The sequence below is a fragment of the Ipomoea nil genome, unplaced genomic scaffold, assembly GCF_001879475.1.
Source record: "Ipomoea nil cultivar Tokyo-kokei standard unplaced genomic scaffold, Asagao_1.1 scaffold1936, whole genome shotgun sequence".
Taxonomy (NCBI): domain Eukaryota; kingdom Viridiplantae; phylum Streptophyta; class Magnoliopsida; order Solanales; family Convolvulaceae; genus Ipomoea; species Ipomoea nil.
The window spans coordinates 1,959,350-1,984,323 of NW_017618364.1; the positions used below are offsets into that span (position 1 = coordinate 1,959,350).

At 38.7% G+C, this 24,974-nt stretch overlaps 1 protein-coding gene and 1 long non-coding RNA gene across 4 annotated transcripts in view; one reads left to right on the forward strand and one right to left on the reverse strand.

Moving 5' to 3' along the window:
* LOC109146704 (TMV resistance protein N-like) overlaps positions 1–24,205 on the reverse strand; it is a 129,424-nt gene extending 105,219 nt beyond the window's left edge. Inside the window, exon 1 of one of the 3 annotated variants that reach the window (XM_019294357.1) lies at positions 23,605–24,204. In XM_019294357.1, the coding sequence (XP_019149902.1) occupies positions 23,605–24,098 (494 nt within the window). In that variant the 5' untranslated portion in view covers positions 24,099–24,204. Of the gene's footprint in view, positions 1–23,604 lie in introns of all 3 variants that reach the window. The other 2 variants (XM_019294356.1, XM_019294358.1) reach the window with 2 other exon arrangements.
* LOC109146727 lies at positions 1,127–18,832 on the forward strand. Its single transcript, XR_002048489.1, has 3 exons — positions 1,127–1,139; positions 11,484–11,489; positions 18,722–18,832. It is a non-coding gene; the product is annotated as an uncharacterized LOC109146727 (long non-coding RNA).
* Positions 24,206–24,974: the final 769 nt, after the last annotated feature.

The window sequence follows — 24,974 nt, forward strand, 5'->3', positions numbered from 1 at the left end:
AATTTGTCGAGTTAACTCGGCCGGCCGACTAAGTGGCTCCTAGATGCTAAATTGCCATGGTTGGTTAGGTTGGCGCCTACCTCCTAATCGTCACTTTTTTATTTTTTTGAATGTTATTGTTGGGAGCATTTAAAAGGAAGCCTTTCCTTTTAAATGCTCCCAACAATCCCCCCACCATTAAAGGGACTTAGGCTGATGTTGTCATTGCCTGACAACGATCAAAACAAATTTTCATGCCAGTGTATAAAACTTGAACTGTCATATAGTGACATTAAGTACTTCTCTAAACGGGAGTGAATTTGATCTTGAACTCATCGAATAGACAAAGTTTGAACTTAACGCACTTAATTTGCTTTGGTCGCTTTAAAATATGTGAGGTCATACTCTTGACCCTGAGATATCCCCTGTTAGGTCTATTCTAGGATAGACCTTCAACTCTGTCAAGTCTACCTCTACGCAGACCACCATGACTAGCTACAGAGTATCTATGGGCACCACGAGCATTTTGTACTCATGTCATTATGCGGTGAATTCATTAGGTTTGTCTCAACAAAACCACCCTTTCTCAAAGAGTTATGAATTCATTAAGAGCTGTAGCTCAACCTCACATGCGGTGAATTCATTAAGTTTGTCTCAACAAAACCACCCTTTCTCAAAGAGTTATGAATTCATTAAGAGTTGTAGCTCAACCTCACATGCGGTGAATTCATTAAGTTTGTCTCAACAAAACCACCCTTTCTCAAAGAGTTATGAATTCATTAAGAGCTGTAGCTCAACCTCACAACTACACACACTGTCGGAATGACCAACTAGTGTACTATTTTGTAACTCTTTTCATGGTTTCGTTTGACCACAGAAGTGGGATCCACCACGAATTCATTACCACTTGGACTTTAAGTCCTTCCAATGAGTCAACGACTAATCCTCATAATTAGCCCTCAAGTAAGTTGATTCTCTTGACCAAACTTACATGCACTTTGACGAGTACTTCGTTTACTCGTAAATAATCCCTTGAGATTTTCATGTTTAACATGAAACATTCTCTTTCATCATTATTCTCGATCAATACCACAGAGAAACTTTTGATGAAAATATAAGGAGTTTATTACCCCCACAATGCAACACTTACAAATATTTTTGTCAAACGTATTTGATCTCTTACTCATACTGATCTTTGGTTCCCAACTTTAGCTCCTTTGTAGACTGAGTTTTTCCGATTTGCTTTGTGGAGCATTATAGAAGCTTCGCACTCTGCCTGATACATGCTCAACAGTTGAATATATTTCAACAAACTTGGTTATTTCAATTGATCACAATTACCCTTTAACTAGGAATTATAGGTATTTCAATATGACTCAACCAAGAGTTTAAATAATATATATACAAATGCTCATTGTTAGTAAGCCATAGAAATAATGTTGTCCACATGCTACATCAAGTTGAACAACATAATCACAAATTTCACATCATATTCTTATAAGAAATTAATCTCATACAAAAGGAATATGTTTGAGCTCATATTTATTCGGAATATCTCTCAACAATGAGACTTCAGAGTTGCCACTAGCACAATTTTCCTTCCCTTAAGGAATTTAAAACTCATATAAAGCATTTATAGGATGCAGATCAATATTACTATTGCAGTACTTCAACAACTTCTATTGCAAGGCTTTGATTGTATTAGCAACATATGAAAGTCATCCTCATTTCAGGTAAAGATCAAGTGGCGCTCTAACTAGCCTGCATGATCAACATCCTACTTCTTAAAACTCCCAAGTCGAGTGCTGAAACCGAAGTTTACTTAAAAACCATCTTCCTAGACAGAGTGTTCAAGAATGATGACTTTTCCATGTTCTCACTAAATTACAATTGAAGCCTATGATCTATGCTCTTAATTTTATACAAATAATTTTAGTAAAAAGTTTGAGCAATATCTATGCACGAATTATTTCAATCAATGTCATTAGTATTCAAAATACTAAAGAAATAAGTACTACTAAGTAATCAAAATCTAGACAGCTCAACTAGAATTCAGTACTAAGATAACCATACTTCATGCGAACCCTTAGAACTAGAGCAAATATAGTTACTCAAAATAACTATTTATTTAAAGAGACTCAATACTCATCTTGCTATGTCAGATTGACTTTTGTTAGTTTTGCCCTTCTGATGGTAGCACTGGTGTGCTCGGTGTCCTTGCTTTTGCATGTAAAACACTTTCCTTTGAACTTCTTGATTTTTCTACTCCTTTTGTTGTAGACAGTTCTAACACTTTGATTTTCAGTTTCATTGGAACCGTACTTTTCTGACAGTGATTCCCAAATGACTTTTGCCGAATCTTGTTTGACATAGACGTCGAACAAATCGTCATTCATTTGTGACAGCAGGTATCCTCTGGCTGCCGCATTGTCATTTCTTAATTGAATCAGAGTTACACCCGGTTCTTGACCCGGAATGTAATCTATTTCAGGACTGCTTTCTCTCGATTCTTCACCCGGAGTGTAATCAGGTTCATGATTACATTTTGTAGCACCAAACGGAGAGAACACTGTTGGAGTAGGTTCAGGTGCAACTGAATATAGCACGTAAACCAACTTTAATTGTTCGAAAAGAATAAGCATTCTTTTAGCCCACCTACTGTAATTTTTCCCATCAAGGGCGGTGATTTTTGATAGATCTGGTATGACAGTAGGTGCCATAATGCTGAAGGTTGACTGTTGCAGACTAACGCTTTTAACTGTTCGGGAAAATAGCAACGTCAACGCACGATCTGGAAGCCTTTTAAGAAGCACGGACACTATTGGTGTATGGTTGAAAGGAAATCTGTGCCGTGTTACAATAACACTACCTTAAAAGCGTTATTTGCCCGGTAACGGTGCAGTTAGAATCCTGACACGCTTTCGACAGGCTACACAGACCTACTACGGATAGCTTGCACTAGCAATCACGTAGGCGAACCTCACTATTGCTCAGGCCTTAATCGATAGACACGAATTATATATATTATATTATAATATATATTAATTCTTATATAGAAAGAAGGAAGAAGCTTTTTTCTTGCCTTTAGACAAGATTTCCTTGCTTGTTTATATAGTGTGTAGGAAGGTGAAGACACCTTTTGTCCCAACCACACAATAGCTACAAGCAAGGGAAGTGGTAATGACAAAAGGTCATTTAGCCACATCATGTACACAAATGACGGAAGTCATTTGTTGGCTCCCCAATAATTAAGGCCGATTGTTTGAATGGATTATATCCAACAGTTATTGACTCTATTAGAATATAGTATCTTTTCATACATATTTTCTCAACCTACTTGATGCATGTGAGCTTAATTGTACATGTTTCTCTTGTTAGTTTGAATCTATTTGTGGGCTTAAGTTTATTAAATTGTTACTTTCAATGCATATTTCCTTGCTTTCTGATCTCATAAAGATATAGTTTTATACTTGTTTTGAAAGTTTTACGGTGTTTGTTAGTGTTTTGAGACCAGTGTAGATCAATTGCAAAAGCAAGGGAAGTTCTAAGACAAGTTTGGAGCCAAAACAATGTCAAGGTGAAGCTAAGGAGACAACTAAAATTCTTCAAAGAAAGCCAAAGAGTGGTACTTTCAATGGATTCGATCACAAGAACAAAAGAAGGGAAAAGTGGAGCAAAAGACCAAATAGTTGTAATCCTGCTAAATTTGACAACACCTTAGTATTTTGATCATATCTCACTCTAGGAATGTCCGATTCGATCAAGTGATTCTTAAGCCATTGGAAAGAAGACTTGAAGGGCTACAACCTATGATGATGCAGTAGAAAACTCGAAGCGTCGAATCCCAAACTCGACGCGTCGAATGTTTCCATTGCGATGTTTCTGTTTATCGAAAATCCTTATCTGAGTTTTGGAAAGTGGCGCGGAAACTTTCTAACTCATTGAGAAATCTGCGAGGTTAGTCTTGTCTTCAATCCTCCTAAGTTGTGTTTTGATCAACCATTGTTGCATCCATATGTGACTTAGCTTCAATGAGACAGACAGGAGAGCAATTAAGCTCAGAACAGAGAGCTTCTCATCTGATCTCTTTATAATAATAATAATAATGTAATGACAGGAATAAATTAAAACCTCAATTAAGGTTGGTTTGAGTTTTCTTTCTCTTATTAACTTGTTTTTTCCTTAATAATGCTTGAATCCTTACTTGTCGAGAGCCAACTGCAGCTTATAATATGAATATAATGAGCAAGTTTTGTTAATCATATATACTTTATGAGATTCTATTATTTTTTGCTACATTTTAAAAGCATGATTGACCACATCTAATTAAAAAATGAACAAATCCTATTATATTTGAGAAATAATTTTAAAATTTAATTAGTTTATAGATAAATAATATGAAAGAATCTTGCTCTTACCATATGCAAACCACCTTCCACATAAAAAGTGTAGATTGATCTCAACGGTGGTAAAGTGTACTGATCAACACTACAAAGTGCAATGATCAACCACCGTGGTCACCACAAAAGAGCCCCTGTCTGTACACTACGTATGTGAACTGGACGTTAAAGCAGTAAGTTTTGTGAGATCATATAAACGCAAAACATACGAGAACAGAGACAGGGCTCTTTTGTGGTCGCAGCTCACGGCCTGCCTCACGAATTCTGGGCCAGTTCTCGTAGGAGGGGACTTCAACGTATTACCACAAGACAATGCATCAAATCTCACATTTCAACACAAGAATCACAACTAGAAGCCAAGAAATCATCATATAAGTAAGAAAATAGGTTTTGTAAAGCAAGGGTTACCTTTGTAGCCTAACACTTCACTTTTCTCACCCTTAAAAGCTTCTCCTAAAGCTCTTCTTCAACACCAACTTCACAAACAACCCAAAAGACAACAAAGATTCTATTTTTAGAAAGAGACATCTAAAAAGATATTAAAAACACCAAGAGATCAAGGATCTTACCCTCCCCTATGCTCAAGGTTAGGAAAGTATGAATCTTGGAAGCCAACTTGTAGAATCTAAGATGCCCAAAATTTGGCTTGGAGAAGAAGCTACCAAATTCTTAGAGAGAAGGTAGATATTTTGTGTTTAGAGTGTTGGTGGATGAAATGAAAGGATGATGCTAAGTTAGCTTAGAGAACAAACTTTAGGTAGAAAAACTCATTTGCCCTTACTAAAGTTGGAAGAATAGGGAGACAAGGGAACAACTCATAAGGCATAAGGTACAACACTTTGACTTGGATTGATTAGTCAAAATCTAGTCCTCCGACTATTGAATTTTCAGGATTTTGGGAATAAATTATCAATAAAACTAGGATTAATTATCTAATTAATCCTTAACTAGAGTTTGGAGTTTGGAATTAATCCTTGTGCGATTGTGTTTCTTTGTATCGACACTTACAGCTCCTACGCTTTTCTTCTTGCAAACAACAAATTCAAGCGGCTCGGTGATTCCACCGTCAATCTCTTCGCGTCAGTGGTTGTAGTACCAGATTCTCCATGGTTGGCTCTTCCATCAGGAGATCAAAGTGTCGAAAGAGTAATTCTTCTCGGACTTTATAGCAGAATACAGGGGTAATGCTATACCAGCTGTGGGATGCATGTCCGACTTCTCGGACTTTATAGCAGAAAACACACTTCTTGATCTCGCCACTTTAGGCAGCCTATATACTTGGCATGGAATCCGAACCACGGGGGCAGTTTGGAAGAGGTTAGACCGTTTCTTGATGAACACTACTTTGAGGGATTATTTCACGGAGGTGAGAATAAATGTTCTGGCCAGGACATCTTCGGATCATTCCCCAATTCTGCTAAATGGAGCCAATACGTCGATGTCATGCCTAAAACAGTTCCGTTTCCAAAACATGTGGATCACCCACCCAGGCTTCAGGGCTATTGTCAGCAGAATTTGGAATCAACCTGCAGAAGGAGGGGGAATGCGGGCTCTCGCTTTCAAGCTAAAGCAACTAAAGCAGGGCCTTCGTTCTTGGAACCGTGACACTTTTGGGAATGTTTTTGACTGAATCAGGGATTTGGAACGTGCAACAACGGAGGTTGAGAATGCTTTTGATGAAGACCCTTCGCCTGTCAACCGTGAGTTGCTACACAAGCAGCGAGCGAACCTTCTTCAGGCTCTCAAACAGGAGGAAATATTCTGGAAACAAAAGGCTCGCGTGAAGTGGGTTAAAGATGGAGACTCTAACACTTGTTTCTTTCATTCTGTGGTTAAAAAGAGGCACCGAAGGCAGCGAATCAGTGCTATCAGAAGTGGCACAGGGGAGCTCCTCACGACTCAATCTGCTATACAGGAAGAGGCAGTATCATTATACTCCGGACTTTTTGCAGCGGAGAACTGTTCAGGCGTGGAACCTCTTTTACAATGCCTTCCAACGAACCTGATTGACGCAGACATCTCTCTTTTAACCCTTCCCGTCTCACGCGAGGATGTTAAAGAAGCGCTGTGGAAGTTGGATCCAGACAGCGCAGTTGGCCCAAATGGATTCTCGAGAGCTTTCTTTAGAAGCTGCTGGGACATTGTAGAAGAAGACGTTTTCATGGCGGCCCGGGATTCTTCTCCGGCGTACCTCTACCTCGCGCGATGGCAAGTGCTCAGATAGTTCTGATTCCAAAAAATGATAATCCGGACACTTTCGCGGATTATCGCCCAATCTGCCTCTGCACCTTTGCCAGCAAAATTTTCACTCGAGTAGTCACCTCTCGGCTAAGCTCTATTCTGCCCAAGTTTATTTCAAGAGAGCAGGCAGGTTTTGTTGAGGGTCGAAGCATTCAAGACAATGTGTTGCTGGCTTTTGAGCTCCTGCAATTCATTAACAAGTGGTGCGGGGGGGGGGGGGGGGGGGTGGGAGCGAATGTTGCGGTGAACCTTGATATGATGAAGGCCTTTGATCGGGTTTCTTGGCCCTTTCTAAGGGCAGTTCTGGATAGGTTTGGGTTCCCTGTGGCTTTCACTAATCTGGTCTTGAACAATCTGGAAGCAACACGTCTGCCAGTCTTGGTAAACGGGATCAACTGTGGTTTCTTTCAGCCGACGCGGGGGGTTAAGCAAGGCGACCCGCTCTCCCCCCCCCCCCCCCTCCTCTTCATTCTTGTTTCGGAGGCCCTATCCCAATCTCTTATCTATAAAATGGGCACCGGCTTATTATCACCATACTCGTCGAGGCTAGGATGCACCATTGTTACTCACTTGGCATTTGCAGATGATATTATAATTTTTGTCAATGGTTCAACAGGTTCACTGAAGGCTCTTTCAGATGTGTTAAAACAATATCAAGCCGGGTCCGGACTGAAAATCAATTATAACAAGAGCTTCTTCGTCATTTCCAAGCATTGTTCTACGGGAAGGTTATCCACAATGTCGCGCATTCTGTCTATGCAGCACTCTACTTTACCTTTTCGCTACCTGGGAGTAAACATGTTCGCGGGGAGGAACAGAGTACATTACTAATATCATCTTCTGGAACAAGTTGACAGCAGGCTTCACTCTTGGCAACGCAAGCTGCTATCTCCAGGACGGAGGCTGACTCTAATTAAGCATGTATTGGCAATGATCCTGTTATATACAATGGCTTCTGTACCACTGCCAAAACAAATAAAAAAAGTTCTCGAGTCAAAGTTCGCTAAGTTTTTTTGGGGAACCATAGATGGAAAGCCGACACGGCATTGGCTGGCGTGGAAAAAAGTGTGTTTGCCGACTGAAGAGAGCGGTTTGGGTGTCCGCTGTCTTGCGTCCATCCAAGAAGCGTTCTCTGTAAAGCTATACTTCAATTATCTAAAAGGGGTACCTTGTGGAGCTCCTTCATGCAGGAACGCTATCGTGGCGATTTCTCAATTTCAGCTGTCTCGCACACATGGAGGAGAATGCAGCTCGTGAGGAATTTGGTGGAGGAAAATACAATATCTTCAGGGTCTGTATTGTGGATGCCGTCGATTTATGGTAACTTCTCCTTTTCCTCTGCTTATGATTTGGTCCGGCTAATGGCAGGAAGGAGTTTATCCTCAACAGCCATTTGGGGAACTTTAATCCCTTCGAAGATTTCTGTCTTCATGTGGCGTCTACTCCGGCGACTGCTACCTTTCCCGGATGTTCTTCAAAGCTTTGGATTTTGCTTGCCTTCGATCTGCCCTATCTGCCTAGCTGCAAGCTCAAGCATGGAGCACTTGTTGGTGATAATGAACCACAATCGATTTAATATCCCAAAAAATAATATTTATATATACACACACTAGTATATAAAATATTATTGGATATTTATCCGAAATATATATATACACACAAATATATATAAAACGGATCCAAAGGTTATATATACATGTATATCTACGAAAAAGATATACCAATATATATCAACCAAAATTGAAACTAATAATCCTCAGATTATGAGTCCAATCCAAATAAAATATCAAAAGAGAGAGAACGGATTTTTGCTTAAAAGCATAATCCAAACAAGAAAGAAGGAGAAGGAAGAAAGAAATGTACGAGTTAGGCGAGTGCCTTTCTTTCCTTAAAACCTTATTTGCCACCTCCCAAAAGTGCTAGGAGCGTTGTGGCCTAGGTCTCCCAGGATAAAACGTACAACGGTTCGACGTTTGAGCACCCAAACGAACGAACCCGGCGAACAAGAGCGCGGGCAAAACACAGTTTCAAGAATGGAGTAGAAGCAGAAGTATTTTGAGGCTTGGAAACATTATTTTCTTTTTTTTTTTGTGTTTAAAAAAGCTACTGCTCAACTCCTTCTTATATAGGGAATGAGGAGTGAATAGCCTTTATTATGGCATTTAGAGGCATCCCTACAACTCTTGTAACAGCAACCATTAACATAGGTGTTAATTCAAAAATTAAAATTGAAATTAATTCAAAAATTAATTCCATAACAGCTGAATTAAATCCCAACAGTCACAAACAAAAGCTTTAGGCCGAACTTTCGGCCTAAGTAGTAGTTTAGGCCATCAGCCGATCGTGGTGGCCATGCATTATTGTGAAGCGTGGTGGCCATGCATTATAGTGAAGCATCGTGGTGGCCACAGTGAAACATTGTTTCATTCGTGGTGGCCCACGAATGTTTCATGCATTAAACATTGTTTCATTCGTGGTGGCCCACGAATGTTTCATGCATTACACCACCACGAAAGTTTCAAGTTTAATGCATTAGCGGGCCTGTCAATTTTCGGATGACATTCTGAGATTTGATTTGCACCCCCCTGCGCGTGAGAGAGTGTGTCTATACTATACAATTCAATAAGCTTAAAAAGAGCTCATGTATAAATAGTGGGGCAAATCCTCTTCCCAAACCAATGTGGGACAAAAGCTCACTTTTTCCCTTCATTTCCCAACTCAAATGGGTCTACTCTGAGAATCAATATTTCATTCACCCATTATCCGTTTTGAGCGTACAATATATCAATATCTTCGTCTTACTACGAAGAACCCGAATCCACTTTGACCCGACCCAAATAGGAAGTGGACCCCACTGATAATTGTACCACGAAATAGCCACTTAAAATGCCATTTTAAGCTATTTTTTCCAACAATCCCCCACATAAATGAAAATTGATTTTCAGGGTATTTTGAAATCGGAAACAAACTGTGTTAAACGGTCGATCCCTGCATAGGATAGGTAGGGATCACTATACCCTTTGAACCTTCCCTTGTAAAGATATGTTTACTCTACTGGCTGTACGGTAGAACGCGATGTCTTTGAACCGACTGCCATTTGTGTAGACGATGACATATCTCACACAGGAACCTCCCAACCATGCTCTGTTCTCATGAGTGTGCCCATTTTGATCGTGGGTCACCGTCCTGGTTCTGCAAGAGTTTGTGAAGAATTGTGCCCATCAATTCTCCTTTGAAGCGACCCTCACTTCTCTCTCACATAGGTGATTCTTTTCCGAGTATCCCGCATACTCACACATGTCAACCGACATTCGAATCATTAAAGCACCAACGTGCTAGCCTTGTGCGGGAGTCACTGTTTCTAACGAGGAGTGGTAGGAAGTCCGAGACCCCCACAGTGACACGCTCCGTTCCATAATTTAGTTGTCCCATTGAACCTAGGTGCTAGCTAGGTTGGGTATCCACTATAGAACTTTTAGTCCAAGGGCTTTAGACCATTCCTCGTTCCAATTTCTCCACAACCATTTGCTTACCCTCGGGTTAGCGAGTTAGCGGCCGCTACGTTATCTTTTGACATCACGTAGTCAATAGAGATAACCCCCGTTGTGAGAAATTGTTTAATGGTATTATATCCACGACTTATAAGTCTAGACTTACCATTCCACATTTAACTCTGTACTTAACCAATTTTTGGCTTGACTATCGCAATGCACACAAATTGGAGGTACGAGTTCACCACTAGGAACATCTCGAAATAATGGCATAGCCATTCGGCCTACTCGTTCGCGACACGAGTGTAAGGCTCTCAGCTTTGATCCCGTCAGATCTTAGCTATCACAAATTCATTTCGAGAATTTCCGTCAAACTGACTGCACTGGCCTACGTAAAGACGTAGCCTTTGATGGACTTAGCGTCCTTTGATATCCGTGCTATACTTTCCAAATACGGCTAGATATCCCACTTTGTGCAGTCCAAAGTCACGAGCATACCTTAAGTATCTCATAACTTCTATTGCCTTCTAGTGCGCAACACTAGGGCTACTCGTATGTCTACCGAGTTCGTTAACCGCAAAGGCAATATCCGGCCTAGTACAACCCATTTGATACAATTAAACTACCAATAATCTGAATGTATTCTCCGTGAGAAGTACAATCTTCGTGATCGTTGGCTAGTTGTACGTTAGTATCTAACGGTGTCCAAGCCACTTGATTAAAATCCTTTGGAAGGATTCAATCGACACAATGAGATAGGCCTAACACGAGACCATACGGTCTTCCCACGATTTCAATCTCGAAGATTAAATCTGCCAAACTCACTCGTCTCATGTCAAATCTCAAATTTAACATGACCATGGTAGAATTGATCATGTGATCGTTACTACCCATGTTGAGTTTATCGTGTATAGACAAATAGTGATAACCTCGTCTATCGTACGCATTACGTAGACATTTGTCACCTTAGTTTATACTAAACTCGTTACTCATCATTGTATGATCAAACCTTACATGCCAAATACTGAGGCAATTGTTTCGAACCATACAATGATCTCACCAATTACACACTTTCTTTTCACATCGTGGAACCACAAACCCTCAGGTCGTTCCATGTCTACTAAGAAAGCGATATATCCATTTTGATGAACTTCCAAGTCTCGCTAAACGGCTTTGGCAAGTATCATACTAATGGATTTTATTCTCATCACAAGAGAATATTTATATCGAAGTAACCGTGGCACTCGCGTTGCATGTAATCTACAATTACAGGCCTGGCCATTTTACTTCAATATAATCAACCGATTTTCTCTTCCGACTAGTGATCCACTTTGGATCCCGAGGTTTTACAACCTGGAGGAAGAACAACCAGTTCCAAGTATGATTCTCTAAGATAGAATCTACTTCACTCTCGGTAGCCTCTCTCGGGTTGGTCCATCTGTAAAAGTCACCACTTCTACATACGTTCGAGGCTCGTTTTCCTAACAACCATGTCAGAAAATTCAATTTATTTTCTAGTAAACAAGTTAGAATATGTGCGTCACATTCTAGCATGTACGTTAGAAATCTGGACCAAAGGATTGTTCAATCCTAGCTCTCTTGCTACGTCTAGCTTTGAGCTCGGGTTCTCTTTCATACCCTTCAACCATAGCTTCGCCGAAAGTTCCTTTCAACGTGCTAGGTTCGATATTGAACCTTCACAAAAATACATCTTCAAAGAACGATGATTTTTTTTATTCAATTTATTGCGTTCTTATGTACATCCAAACTATATGACTCGTGTACTAAGAACCAATACACACCTTTGGCAAGACACCCCCACATTTCAGGCATAAGTAGGAAAACTTCCTATGTACCTACAATTCGTAAGAATTTCATGCGGGTAACCTTATTTAAAAGGTACTCACTTGTCCAAAGTATTGTCTCACCTCACATACTTTGAGGTAGACCTGAACATATCAACGTCTTGATATTTATGTTCGGCAACAACGTTCGATTGAGGTGAATACCGTACCGTACTCTCGAGTACAATACCAACGCTTGCGCCGAAATCACCAATAGGTGTTTCACGTTCACCACATCGATCGTTCATAACCGCATTAATCCACAATTAATTTGGTTATCCTTTTATTCTTATAAAGAATAGACATGTGCTACACGTTAGCACATCTCGTAGGTGCGAACAGATCAGCACTTACGAATCCATTTGGTTTTGACCGAAAGACCACAAACCCGAATCAGTGCTTCCGAAATTGAAGCATGAATTAGTGCTTAGTAATGAGGCACGAATCATGCTATACCAAGCACGAATCATTGCTACCAAACTAACACACCGATTCCAAAGCAATCTCTGTTGCTTTAAATTATAAACTTGCAGCAACATTCGGTTGCTTAATTTATAATTACAGTGCTACTTAGCACTAGAATCATTAGTTAATCACATAATTAACCAAACCTCCTTTCGTGCTAATCACATAGCACTTTTACAATGCTAAATTTAATTAGCAACATACGAAAGGTTTAAGCTACGTAAATTAGCATTAAGACCAATCATAATCTAGCACCTTTATTGCTATTACCAAAGCACCAATTGCTCAAGTTTTCAACACCTAAAGGTGCAGCCACCAAGTGGCCGAAAGTGCCTAATTAGGCACTCTACCTAGTGCTTAATAGCACTGTTACAGTGTTTTAATTTGCACTTCAAAGTGCCAAATTAAATTGCATTTTCCATTAGTGCTACAAAAGCACTATCTACCAAAACACAATTTGTCTCAAATTTAAATATACTAGTATAACTTGGACTTTTTGATCAAGTTAATTATAACACAATTAACAAAATCAAATCAACCAAATTTCCAAAACTAGTTGAACCAAACTCATATAATCGTTCTTAGAATATTATATAAAATATTGAACACTTGAGCTGTGACGCTCACGATTATATAGTTATCCCATTTTTTTTTTGACAAATTGATCCTATTTTGAAATCTGTATCGTTCAACATGAACTAGAACCGAAGTCCTTTTACGGGATTTCAAACATGTAACGTGCTTGTTACATTCCGTTCCGGCCGTTAAGCCATTTTAGCATTTTTCACATAATGCCCCGTGATGCACTACGCACCCTTATTAATTGAATCTTATATATATTAAAAATGTCACACAAGAATATTTTAAAATATACAAAGTTCAAAACACACAAATGGAACAATTCATTTTTTCAACAATAAAATGTATCACAAGGATACTACAACATTTATTTAACAAATAAATAAATAGGAAAAAATTACATTGGAAACCAATTTCCATTATTTCTATGTAGTAGTCCTTCGAACCCGTGTGCCTTGTTCCATTCTCAACCGTCCACTCCACAACGGGTGGTCCATAGCGCACATCGGGGGTACCTCGGTTGTGACCTCACTCGTCCAACCATCCACATGTTTTGAACATGGCGAAATTGTCCTCAACCTTTTCACCAGGATGACGATTCGCTTCATAGTGGCATTTCTCCTTCTTCTCATAATCTTCTTGAAAGCTAAGCTTCCGCTTGAGTTTTCTTCGATTACGGTTGGAGTCATTGGTCACACTACCATAGTCCTCAGACCATGTAGTCATTACACCATCATAGGATCCTTCGTGGCTTTTAGCCGATCCACTAGACAACACAATAGGTACCAATTGTTTGGCATTAGCCACAGGTCTACCGGATCGTTAACCACAGTTCTCCGGAGCACCATCGTATGCTTCTGCAACTCCCATGGAAATATTATTTCCAACGTTGCCGCCGTCAACCGGGATCACAGAATGTGCAACATCATTGCCGTTCCTACCATTTGAATGTGCACCACAAGCAACATTCACGGATCCAATACTCTTGGAATCCACCGATTTGTTCATTATCAAATAAAATAAGGTTTTAAGATTGTTGGTGATAATGAACCACAATCGATTTAATATCCCAAAAAATAATATTTATATATACACACACTAGTATATAAAATATTATTGGATATTTATCCGAAATATATATACACACACAAATATATATAAAACGGATCCAAAGGTTATATATACATGTATATCTACGAAAAAGATATACCAATATATATCAACCAAAATTGAAACTAATAATCCTCAGATTATGAGTCCAATCCAAATAAAATATCAAAAGAGAGAGAACGGATTTTTGCTTAAAAGCATAATCCAAACAAGAAAGAAGGAGAAGGAAGAAAGAAATGTACGAGTTAGGCGAGTGCCTTTCTTTCCTTAAAACCTTATTTGCCACCTCCCAAAAGTGCTAGGAGCGTTGTGGCCTAGGTCTCCCAGGATAAAACGTACAACGGTTCGACGTTTGAGCACCCAAACGAACGAACCCGGCGAACAAGAGCGCGGGCAAAACACAGTTTCAAGAATGGAGTAGAAGCAGAAGTATTTTGAGGCTTGGAAACATTATTTTCTTTTTTTTTTGTGTTTAAAAAAGCTACTGCTCAATTCCTTCTTATATAGGGAATGAGGAGTGAATAGCCTTTATTATGGCATTTAGAGGCATCCCTACAACTCTTGTAACAGCAACCATTAACATGGGTGTTAATTCAAAAATTAAAATTGAAATTAATTCAAAAATTAATTCCATAACAGCTGAATTAAATCCCAACAGTCACAAACAAAAGCTTTAGGCCGAACTTTCGGCCTAAGTAGTAGTAGTTTAGGCCACTACTTTCGGCTTCGGTCAGGGAGCTACACGAAATGGCCACAGTGAAACATTGTTTCATGTATTACATTGAAACATTGTTTCATTCGTGGTGGCCCACGAATGTTTCAATTATTACACCACCACGAAAGTTGGCCACAGTGAAACATTGTTTCATGTATTACATTGAAACATTGTTGCATTCGTGGTGCCCAACATTGTTTCATGCATTACACCACCACGAAAGTTTCAAGTTATTACATTGAAACATTGTTTCATTCGTGGTGCCCAACATTGTTTCATGCATTACACCACCATGATTCGTGGTGCCCAACATTGTTTCATGCATTACACCACCACGAAAGTTTCAAGTTTCATGCATTACAATGAAACAATTGTTTCATGGCTATATTGCCGAAACTTAGCCCGCAAGGCCCCTGCGCGCGAGAGAGAGTCTCTATGCTATACAATTCAATAAGTTTAAAAAGAGCTCATGTATAAATAGTGGGGCAAATCCTCTTCCCAAACCAATGTGGGACAAAAGCTCACTTTTTCCCTTCATTTCCCAATTCAAATGGATCTACTCTGAGAATCAATATCTCATTCACCCATTATCCGTTTTGAGCGTACAATATATCAATATCTTCGTCTTACTACGAAGAACCCGAATCCACTTTGACCCGACCCAAATTGGAAGTAGACCCCACTGATAATTGTACCACGAAATAGCCACTTAAAATGCCATTTTAAGCTATTTTTTCCAACAGCACTGCCTCTACCATCGCAGCGGCGTCCAGATGGTATGGAGACATTTTGACAGAATTTTTGGCTTCAGCCAACGCGGCGACATCTTAGTGAGAGCGGTGTGCCAGGCTTGGTGGCTCCATGCCTCCCCATCGCTTGGTGGCTACGCATGTTTGCTCCATTGCCTTGTTCTGTGAACTTTGTGGGCTGCTTACAATGAATGTTTTTATGATGGTACACCCTTCTCCGCCTCAAGAACTATTCGAAGGATTAAATCGGAAGCGCTTTTGCTCTCCCTTGCTCAGAAGCCACGCTGTAAGGGATCAATGGGCAATCTTCTGGTTGCCGAAGGCTTGATTGCCCACATTTACTCTCTGCCGCGACGTACTACGGTTTGGGTCAAGTGGATGGCTCCGCCGTCGGGGAGATTAAAGTTGAACTCGAACGCCTCTTTCTCTGTGCATGGCGTAGCTGGTGGCGCCTGCTTAAGAGACTCAAGCGGCCATCTTGTAGTGGGTTTATGCTATCGCCTTGATGCTGCATCCTCAGCACTTGAAGCGGAGGCTCTAGCATTAGAAAATGCCATTTTGTGGTGCGAGGTCACTGCGACACGGCTTCTTATGGTTGAGGTTGACTCACTTACTCTGGAAAAATGTGTGTCCTCGCCGAGGGAGTTGATACCGTGGAGGATACGTGAGCCAGTTTTCCACATCCGGGCTTGCCTTTCAGAATGGGGCTCTACCATTCAACATGTCTTTCGGGAAGCAAACCAGGTGGCAGATGGGCTAGCAGAGGAAGCTCTCAACACTGATTTTCCCAAAGTTTTCAGTAGCTTTGTTCTTATGCCTGACAAGGTTAAATTAGCTATGATGTATGATCTAAGAGGCTTTGCTTCTCACCGGATTGTTCGCCTTTAATAAACGTCCCTGTTGCTTAAAAAAAAAAGTAGCTAAACTAAGTACATGCGGGCACTCACTCAAGAGGGAGGGCTGGGCGTAAGATCACTCGACTCAATTCAGAGAGCCTTCTCGGCCAAACTTAACTTCAATTTTATTCAAGGTGGTTCGCTATGGAGCGACTTTCTACGTGCACGATATCCCGATGATCAGAACTAGAGATCCGCTTCGCTCACATGGAGGCGAATGCAACCCCTGCGGGATTTTGTCGAGGATCGTGTTACGCTTGGCTCGGATGGAAGCTGGATCTGGTCGCCCTCTCTGTACGATGACTTCACCTTCTCCACAGTCTATAACTAGCTCCGACCAAGAGCTGGACATAGCCTGTCTTCATCACGCATCTGGGGAAAGGGATTGCCTTCGAAGATCTCCTTTTTTATGTGGAAATTGCTTCGACGTTTGTTGCCTTTTCCAGACGTTATTCAACGTTTTGGGTACTGCTTACCCTCTGTTTGCCCGCTCTGTTGGAATGAAGCTGCTGCAATGGATTATTGCCTGTACAGCTGCAACAAGGCTCAGCAGGTCTGGGCACATTTTCATGGGATTTTTGGTTTGGCAGACACGGCCGCTAGCTCTATTCGATCGGAGTGTCATGCATGCGTGGTTGCTCATGGCGGTTCCGGGTTCAACAGCAGACAGTCTGGCACAGCTCATACCATGTTTTATCCTCTGGTTTATATGGTTCTCTTACAATAAATGGGTCTATGAAGGATTACCATTCTCATCAGTTGGAGTAATCAAAAAGGTAAAGCAGGAGGTCTTTCTGATTTCTTGCTCTCGACCCTTTAAACATGACTCCCATGCCCAGCTGCTTGTCTCTACTGGTTTGGTAACTAGATTTGTGGCCCCGCCGCGGAGAACTACAATTTGGGTGAAGTGGCTCGCGCCGCCCACGGGAAGACTCAAACTGAATACAGATGCTACTTACTGTTCGTTTGCAGCCGCAGGAGGTGCTTGTCTTCGTGACTCTAACGGACAATTTGTTGTGGGTTTATGTTTTCGCTATGACGCGGCATCAGTTCTGGAGGCCGAGACGAAGGCGCTTCATTATGCCTTACAATGGTGCGTTGCTTTTGCCAAACGGCCCTATGCAATTGAGGTTGATTCCCTGTCCCTTGCTAACTTGGTGACCTCCGATACAACGAGGATCCCGTGGATGATTAAAGAAGCGATACTATACGTCCGCTCTTGTCTGAAAGCGTGGGCTTCCACAGTTAGACACATCTACCGGGAGGCTAATCATGCAACAGATGCTCTGGTAGAGGCCGGACTTAGTTGTAGTTCGTCAAGAATTTTTAGCTCGATCGATGGTTTGCCTGTAAAACCCAAATTCGCAATCATGTATGACTTGAGAGGCTTTGCCTCCCACCGTTCCGTTCGGAATTAATAAAGCTTTTCGTTACTTTAAAAAAAAAAAAAAGTACATGCGGGCACATCATATCCCAAGCAAAACAGTTAAAGGAGAAATTAAACTCCCAAATTAATATATGCTGCAACATTATCTATCTTCTGTTCTGTTGTGTCTTCTCCTATCCATTCTCCAAACTACATGCACTTCCAATACTTGTGCGATCCAATCATTGTTGAGACCTCAAAATATACTCAGCTTCCCGCGGGCCTTACAATGGAATTTTTTGTAGTTCCGCAAGATCTCCAGTGCCTGCAAAAAACAAGCATTTCAAATCACTTATAAAGATGGATGGTTGATGAAACTGATAACAAATTATGAATGACACAAATTCAAAAATAAGAACCTGTAAGCTATACTCCCCGATTCAAGTTCCTCATCATTCTCAAATTCAAGAGTTAAACTTTGAGAGCTTTAAAATAAAGTAATAAGATGAGTAGAGGTTGTGGATGCTTACTTGGAGCTTGCTGAGTTTAGTTCATGCCACCAAAACCTGTTTGATCACAAATACAGTACACCACAAACATTACTCTGTTCCTCAGAATAATATGAGCTATGGAGGGGAAAAATCAACTCCACTATACACAGGGACTGCAACAGCATAACCACCACTGCAATTTTGATTTTGGTAAGGCCATCCACTTGCTTTGTCAAGCTCATACGACTTTGCTGCCTTTACCAATCTCAACAACCTATATCTCTGAGTGAAACAAACACAAACAGTATCAGGCAAATAAATACATGTTGGAGTGAGCATACCCCCTACAAGTTTTAGATCTTTTTTTCTTTTACCATACCATGCACAACTACTAGAAAATTGAATCAAATGAGATTTCGTGAATTGCAAGTATATATAAACTAAACATACAAAACCCAGATTATCTAATCATGCATAACCCCTTACCACCTTGGTTTATTAAACAAAACCACTATATTAATTTTAAGCATATATAATTAAAAGCTGTACGTTTTGGACATGATCACTATATTAATTAATTTTAAGCATGCATATATAAAGTTATAAAAACAAGATAAAATAGGATCAAATACTATAAAAATCATGTTTTTAATCATTTAATAACACCGGGCCTCTAATTTATGGTTCATGAAGATGTTGGCCGGAATCCATTCAATTCCCTTGTGCAGTCGATGGAAAGAAAAGCATTTGGATGGCCTTCTTTGTTTCTATATATATATGTATTTCAAACACACACATTAATTAATATATTTCATCAAAGACAAAGTGCAGTGATACATACAGATAAATTAAGTTGAGCATAACTAACTAACTAACCTTGAAGCGTATGTACTTGCCACTTTTCAATATAATTGAAGTAATGGAATCCTCAAACAAAACTAGCTAGCTGCCCGTAGATCAGATCAGACCAGATCAGAGGATGGTAATCTGATCTGCATCCACGGTCATCCCGCCCAACAAAAACACTTAAGGAGAAACTCCGGAATAATGCTGCTGCATAATCTTCTTCCCCAACCATAATTCTTCTCTTCTTTTCTTCTACACCTACTACACTACTTGTTGAAGAATCATCACCTTCTTAATTGTATCGGCATTATTCTAATTTCATTTTCTGTTGTTCCATCATCACCATCATCAATTTCAATTTCTACGAAGCCTCTTGTGGATGGAAAGAAACGCACTTCTCCATCTGAGTTTCTATGTATTTCAAATAAACAACAAAGCTGCTGCATCTTCTTCTGCAGAGGTGGATGGAAATGAGCATACACCTCCAGTACTTCTCCAATCCACCTTGTTACCACCTCTATTTCAATTTCCATATACAATTTAGACTTAATATATTTGGGAGGTTCCTTTACGATCCAAGCACCACTGCTTTTGCTTCTCACACTAACACCAACTCCATCAAACTCCTCATTACCATCAAAACCACTGTTCATGATTCGAAAGGTTGTTGTATGCCCCAAAACTCTTGGAATACTGCACCATACATAATCTCCAAAGACTTCAAGGAAAATCTGGACAATATTACCTTCAGAACGTGCCTACATCATCATCATCATCATCATCATCATCATCATCATCATCATCATCATCATCATCATCATATAACCAAATCACACAAAGATGAGGGAGGGGAACATAACTTAACTAACCTGGAACCAATTTTCAACCGAAGGAATCCTCAAACCACTGCAATTTGTTATATCAACAGATTCAAGACTCTCACCTCTTGGAAGCTCAACAAAACTTTTGCAATTGCGAATATCCAACCTTTTCAGTCTTTTCAAGTTTTCTATTTTTTCCAATGACACACAATTTTTTGCAGAGAGATGCTCCAAACTATGAGGAAGTTGTAGCAATGTTCTTAGATTTTGCCAATCATTCAATATGAGACTTTTCAAATTAGAAAGATGAGAAAGGCTGAAGGGTAGGCTTTGAAGATGATAGCCACACCCCGATAAATCTAAAACTTCCAATGAGGTCAAACTTCCAAGAGCGATTATTTGTAGGCATTCTTGCAAATAGTTATAAGGGATAGTCAGAGCTTTGTGTTGTGCTATCGTAAGGTTTCGTAAGGATTCAACACTCTCTAGGCCTGAAAGCTCAACCAAACTTTTGCAGTGCGCAATATACAAAGTTTTAAGTCTTCTTAAGTTGGATATATCTGCAATTTTTTCTAATGACTCACAATCATATGCATAGAGTTTCACCAAACTAGGTGGAAGTTTTAAAAGTGCTCTAAGATTTTGCAAATCCTCCAGGAAGAGCTCACTCAAATTGGAGAGATGGGAAAGGTCCAACGATAGGCTTTCAATATAGCAAATTCGTGATAACCTTAAAGATGTCAATGAGGTCAAGCTTCCAAGAGCAATTGGAAGATTTACTTGCTGCTGTGATTTGTTGAATCTCACTGTCAGATTGTCCAATGAGCATAAATTCGCAGCCGAAGATGGAAAAAAATCAACAGCTACTGAACCCACAGGCTTTCTCAGGTCCAACGACTCTAGATTTCTCAAACATCCCAAAGAAATGGGTAAATGTGAGATAGCAGTTTTTGAAGCATCTAATCCTCTTAGTTGCTCTAATTTTCCAATGTCAATTGGAAGTTTCCTGAGATTCCTGCAACCAGATAACTTTAATTTCTCAAGTGATTTTACTTTGCAAATGCTACTTGGAAGAACCTTTAATTTCTTGCATTTCCTCAAATTTAACCCAACTAGCCTCTCCAAACTTCCAATTGATGGGTGCACATTCGCCAAATTTGAACAACCTCTGAATGATATTTCCTGAAGACTTTGTGCCCCAGTAAAGTCTGGTGTACTCTTAAGTTGTTCACAATATTTGAGCTTTAACATCCTCAAGCATACAAAATGCTGTTAAAATAAAATAGAGAGGTTTTAGTGCATTTCTATTTTTTAGTCAAAGTTCTTAGCAAATATGCAATATTAAAATAATTAATTATTAGACAAACTAACCTGCATATTGGGTTGAAATTCTTTGATATTGCTATGCCTCAAGTCTAACTCCACAAGTTTCGCACATTGAAAATCCGATTGTATGTGACTCAAACGGCAATTACGCAACCCCTTAAAAGCCGAAGTTCATTGGACAAATATTTAAAAGATCCTCTAAGAAGCACACCATCTAATATGAGTATTCGCAAATTTACCATCCTTGTGAATACTTCCGTACTCAAAGGCACATTCTTAAACAAGTTAGAGTTTACGATCATCCCTTCAATTGCTTTTGTGCCCTAAAAAAATGTTTGATGTAGCAATATGTTAGATACTCTAAAATCTTTCATATTTTTAATAAATCTAAGTATTTCAAGCAATTGATGAACTAGATTAATATATAACTCATGTACAAAGGAAATATTTTACCTTGTTACCTTGTAGAACATCAAAAACAACATTTGTGTCCACCAATCTACTTCGTTTGCCAGGATTTTTTGGAGATTCATTTCGAACAATTTCTCTTCCCATATCCCGTACTAAACCATGCATCTCAAGGATTTTAAATTCTTTATCTCCATCTATTGTTAACAAACATCTTTCTATCAAACTTCTTAATCCACTTTTAGCATGAAAGCCACAAGCTTCCAATATCATAGCAATATCTTTTTTGAAATGCCCAACAAAAAAACAAGCAATATCAAGAAAGATGTTTTTAGTATCACCATCAAGTGCATCATAGCTTATTTCAAGAATTGTTTGAATATCGACATGAGGATTGTTTCTTAATTTCTCAACATCTTCGATCCACTCTTGCACCGATCGTCCACGCAAATGAGAACCTATAATGGTAAGTGCTAATGGAAGTCCCCCAGTATAACTTGCAATCGTTTTAGATACTTCAGTATACTCATCTAATGCGTTAGGAACACCAAAAGCATGCCAACTTAAGAGTTGCAAAGAATCATCAATGCTTAATGTTTTAACTTTGTACTTCTCTTGTGTTCCAAGCACACTCAACAAGTGAACATCTCTAGTTGTTATTATAATTGTACTACCTGAACCAAACCAATTTCGCTTACCTGCTAATGAGTCTAATTGACTTATGTGGTCTATGTCATCAAGAACAATGAGGACCCTTTTGGATCGAAGCCTTGCTTTGATCAAACTTATTCCTTCATCAACATTATCAATTTCAAAATTCTTTCTCTTGAGTGTTTTGTACAGAAGTTTCTCTTGTAAACCAACTAGACCATTGTGTCGTCCCTTATTAGAAATTTCTTGTCTAATATTTGCAACAAAGCAACTACCTTCAAACCCTTGAAAACTCATGATCAAGTGATTGTATATGGCTTTAGCAAGGGTTGATTTTCCAACACCACCCATACCAAAAATTCCAATCATTCTAACACTATCATTTGTTTGAATTTGTAATAAATCAAGTACTTCTCTAACATGAGAATCAATTCCAATGGGATGCTTTGCAACATTCATGGGCATAAAATTCAACACTTGTAGCACTTCTTTAGTAATCACCTCAATGAACTTTGACTCATACCTGATCAAATTTTAAATTTATTGCATAAAAAAATAATCTTTGTCTATAATTTGATTTAAGAAACAAAAAATAAAAATATAAGGAAGGCGTAAAACACAAAATTAAGAAACCAAATTGAAAACACGACAGCAGACATTAAACCAAAATTAAATATTTTCTATTAATTGACCAAGAAATATAATTGGTCAATAACTATAAGTTCAAAGGAATTATTATTTATGTAAAACCAATAAATTAATTAATACTCCGTATAAAAATTAATTAAAAAGCACAGTTAGAAGATGCCAATCATTATTGTATGGACCATGGTCCACACAAGTTGTGTGGACCATATTTTGTCTACTGTAAAATAATGTACATTTAGTACAAAAATAATGTATATTTAGTACAAAAATAATGTACATTATATTCAGGGGATGTACATTATTTTTGTTCTGAGTGTACATTATATTTTATAATGTACATTCAGTACAAAAATAATGTACATTTAGTATATTAAAAATTTACATTTTATTATGGTCCACATAACATTGTGTGGACCATGGTCCATACAATAATTTGCCAGAAGATGCAGGTTCTTCTTCTTCAATTATTTTCAAAATTTTCTTTAAAAAAATTACCATAAATATGAATTTACTATATGAGTAAGTGTGTCAGGCAAATATCAACTAGTAAAAGGAAATCGAAAGGGGGTTAGGATTACCCATTTGACATGGTTTGCAAATCCCATCCAGACAAGTTAGCAGCTGCAGTGAGTGCATTTTTCCACTCATTAACATTTTGATCTCCAAATCGTTGTCTGTGTAGAGTCAATGCATCACCAAAAGTCCTTGTTTGTTTGCGAACCTCGGAAGGATTAACATCGTAGAATATGGGAAAAATAATCTGATTCAACTTCTGTTTACATTTCATGATCTTCACAAGCTCATCTAGACACCATCGGGATCCAGCATAGTCTTTGGAGAATACGATGATTGATATCCTTGACTCCTCTATGGCTCTAGATAGCTCAACAGAAATATCCTCGCCTCTCCGGATCGATTCATCATCTCGAAAGGTGTTAACTCCAGCCCGCCTCAAATCTGCATAGAGATGATCGGAAAATGATCCTCGTGTCTCACCTCTAAAACTCAAGAAAACATCATACGTCATGCGAGCATACGATGAAGATGAAGATGATGATGATGATGATGCCATACTTGAAATCGAAATCTGGATTTTCTAGCAGCTTGGCTTTGGAGTTATGAACTAAAGATTTATGTTAAAGAGCTTTGAAAACGCGTGTAGCTGATCAGCAGCGATGACTTTGACATTTCAAAGTCAGGATAGGGAAATACCTACCAATGATTGTTAAACCCAAAGGAAATTTCCTACTTTATATTATCAAATTCAAAATATATTTCATGTAAGCTAATATTTTTTTTTTTTTTTGGGAGTACTAGTATTTGCACCCGTGCGATGCACTGAATGAATTTGTTGTAATATATTAAGAATATATGAATCGATATATAATTATTTAAATTAGAACATCAAATATTATATAATACAATTAAAGATATGATTTAAATTATTTATATATTTTGATGTTATCATTGCTTGAATTTGTGCAAATAATTGCTCAAATTAATAGCTAATGTCTAGATGTACGCATGCGGTCCTATAATTTTAAAAATTTTATTTATCATTGTTTAGTATTTTTATAAATTAGGAAAATGTGCTCGTTCTCTAACAACTCAGTTATAGAAATGAATTGCTATCCTTATTCATTTGTATGGAAGTAAGATATATTTTTTTGTCTAGATATATAACAATTTTTTCATTTAAAAAAAATTAATATCACCGATTATATTTACACATTATTGAAACCTCTTTGTAGACGACATGGGTAGTGACAACACAATCTTATTCATCTTCATCTAGAGCTAACATCTTCTCCATCAGGACTGGTTACTTGGGTGAAAATATATAATGGTAGAATATCACTCAATTAGTTATCATTTTATATTTTCAGTCAAATCGTAATATCATATTCAACCAATTATTCTTTTTTATTTTCAGTCAATTAGTCAATTA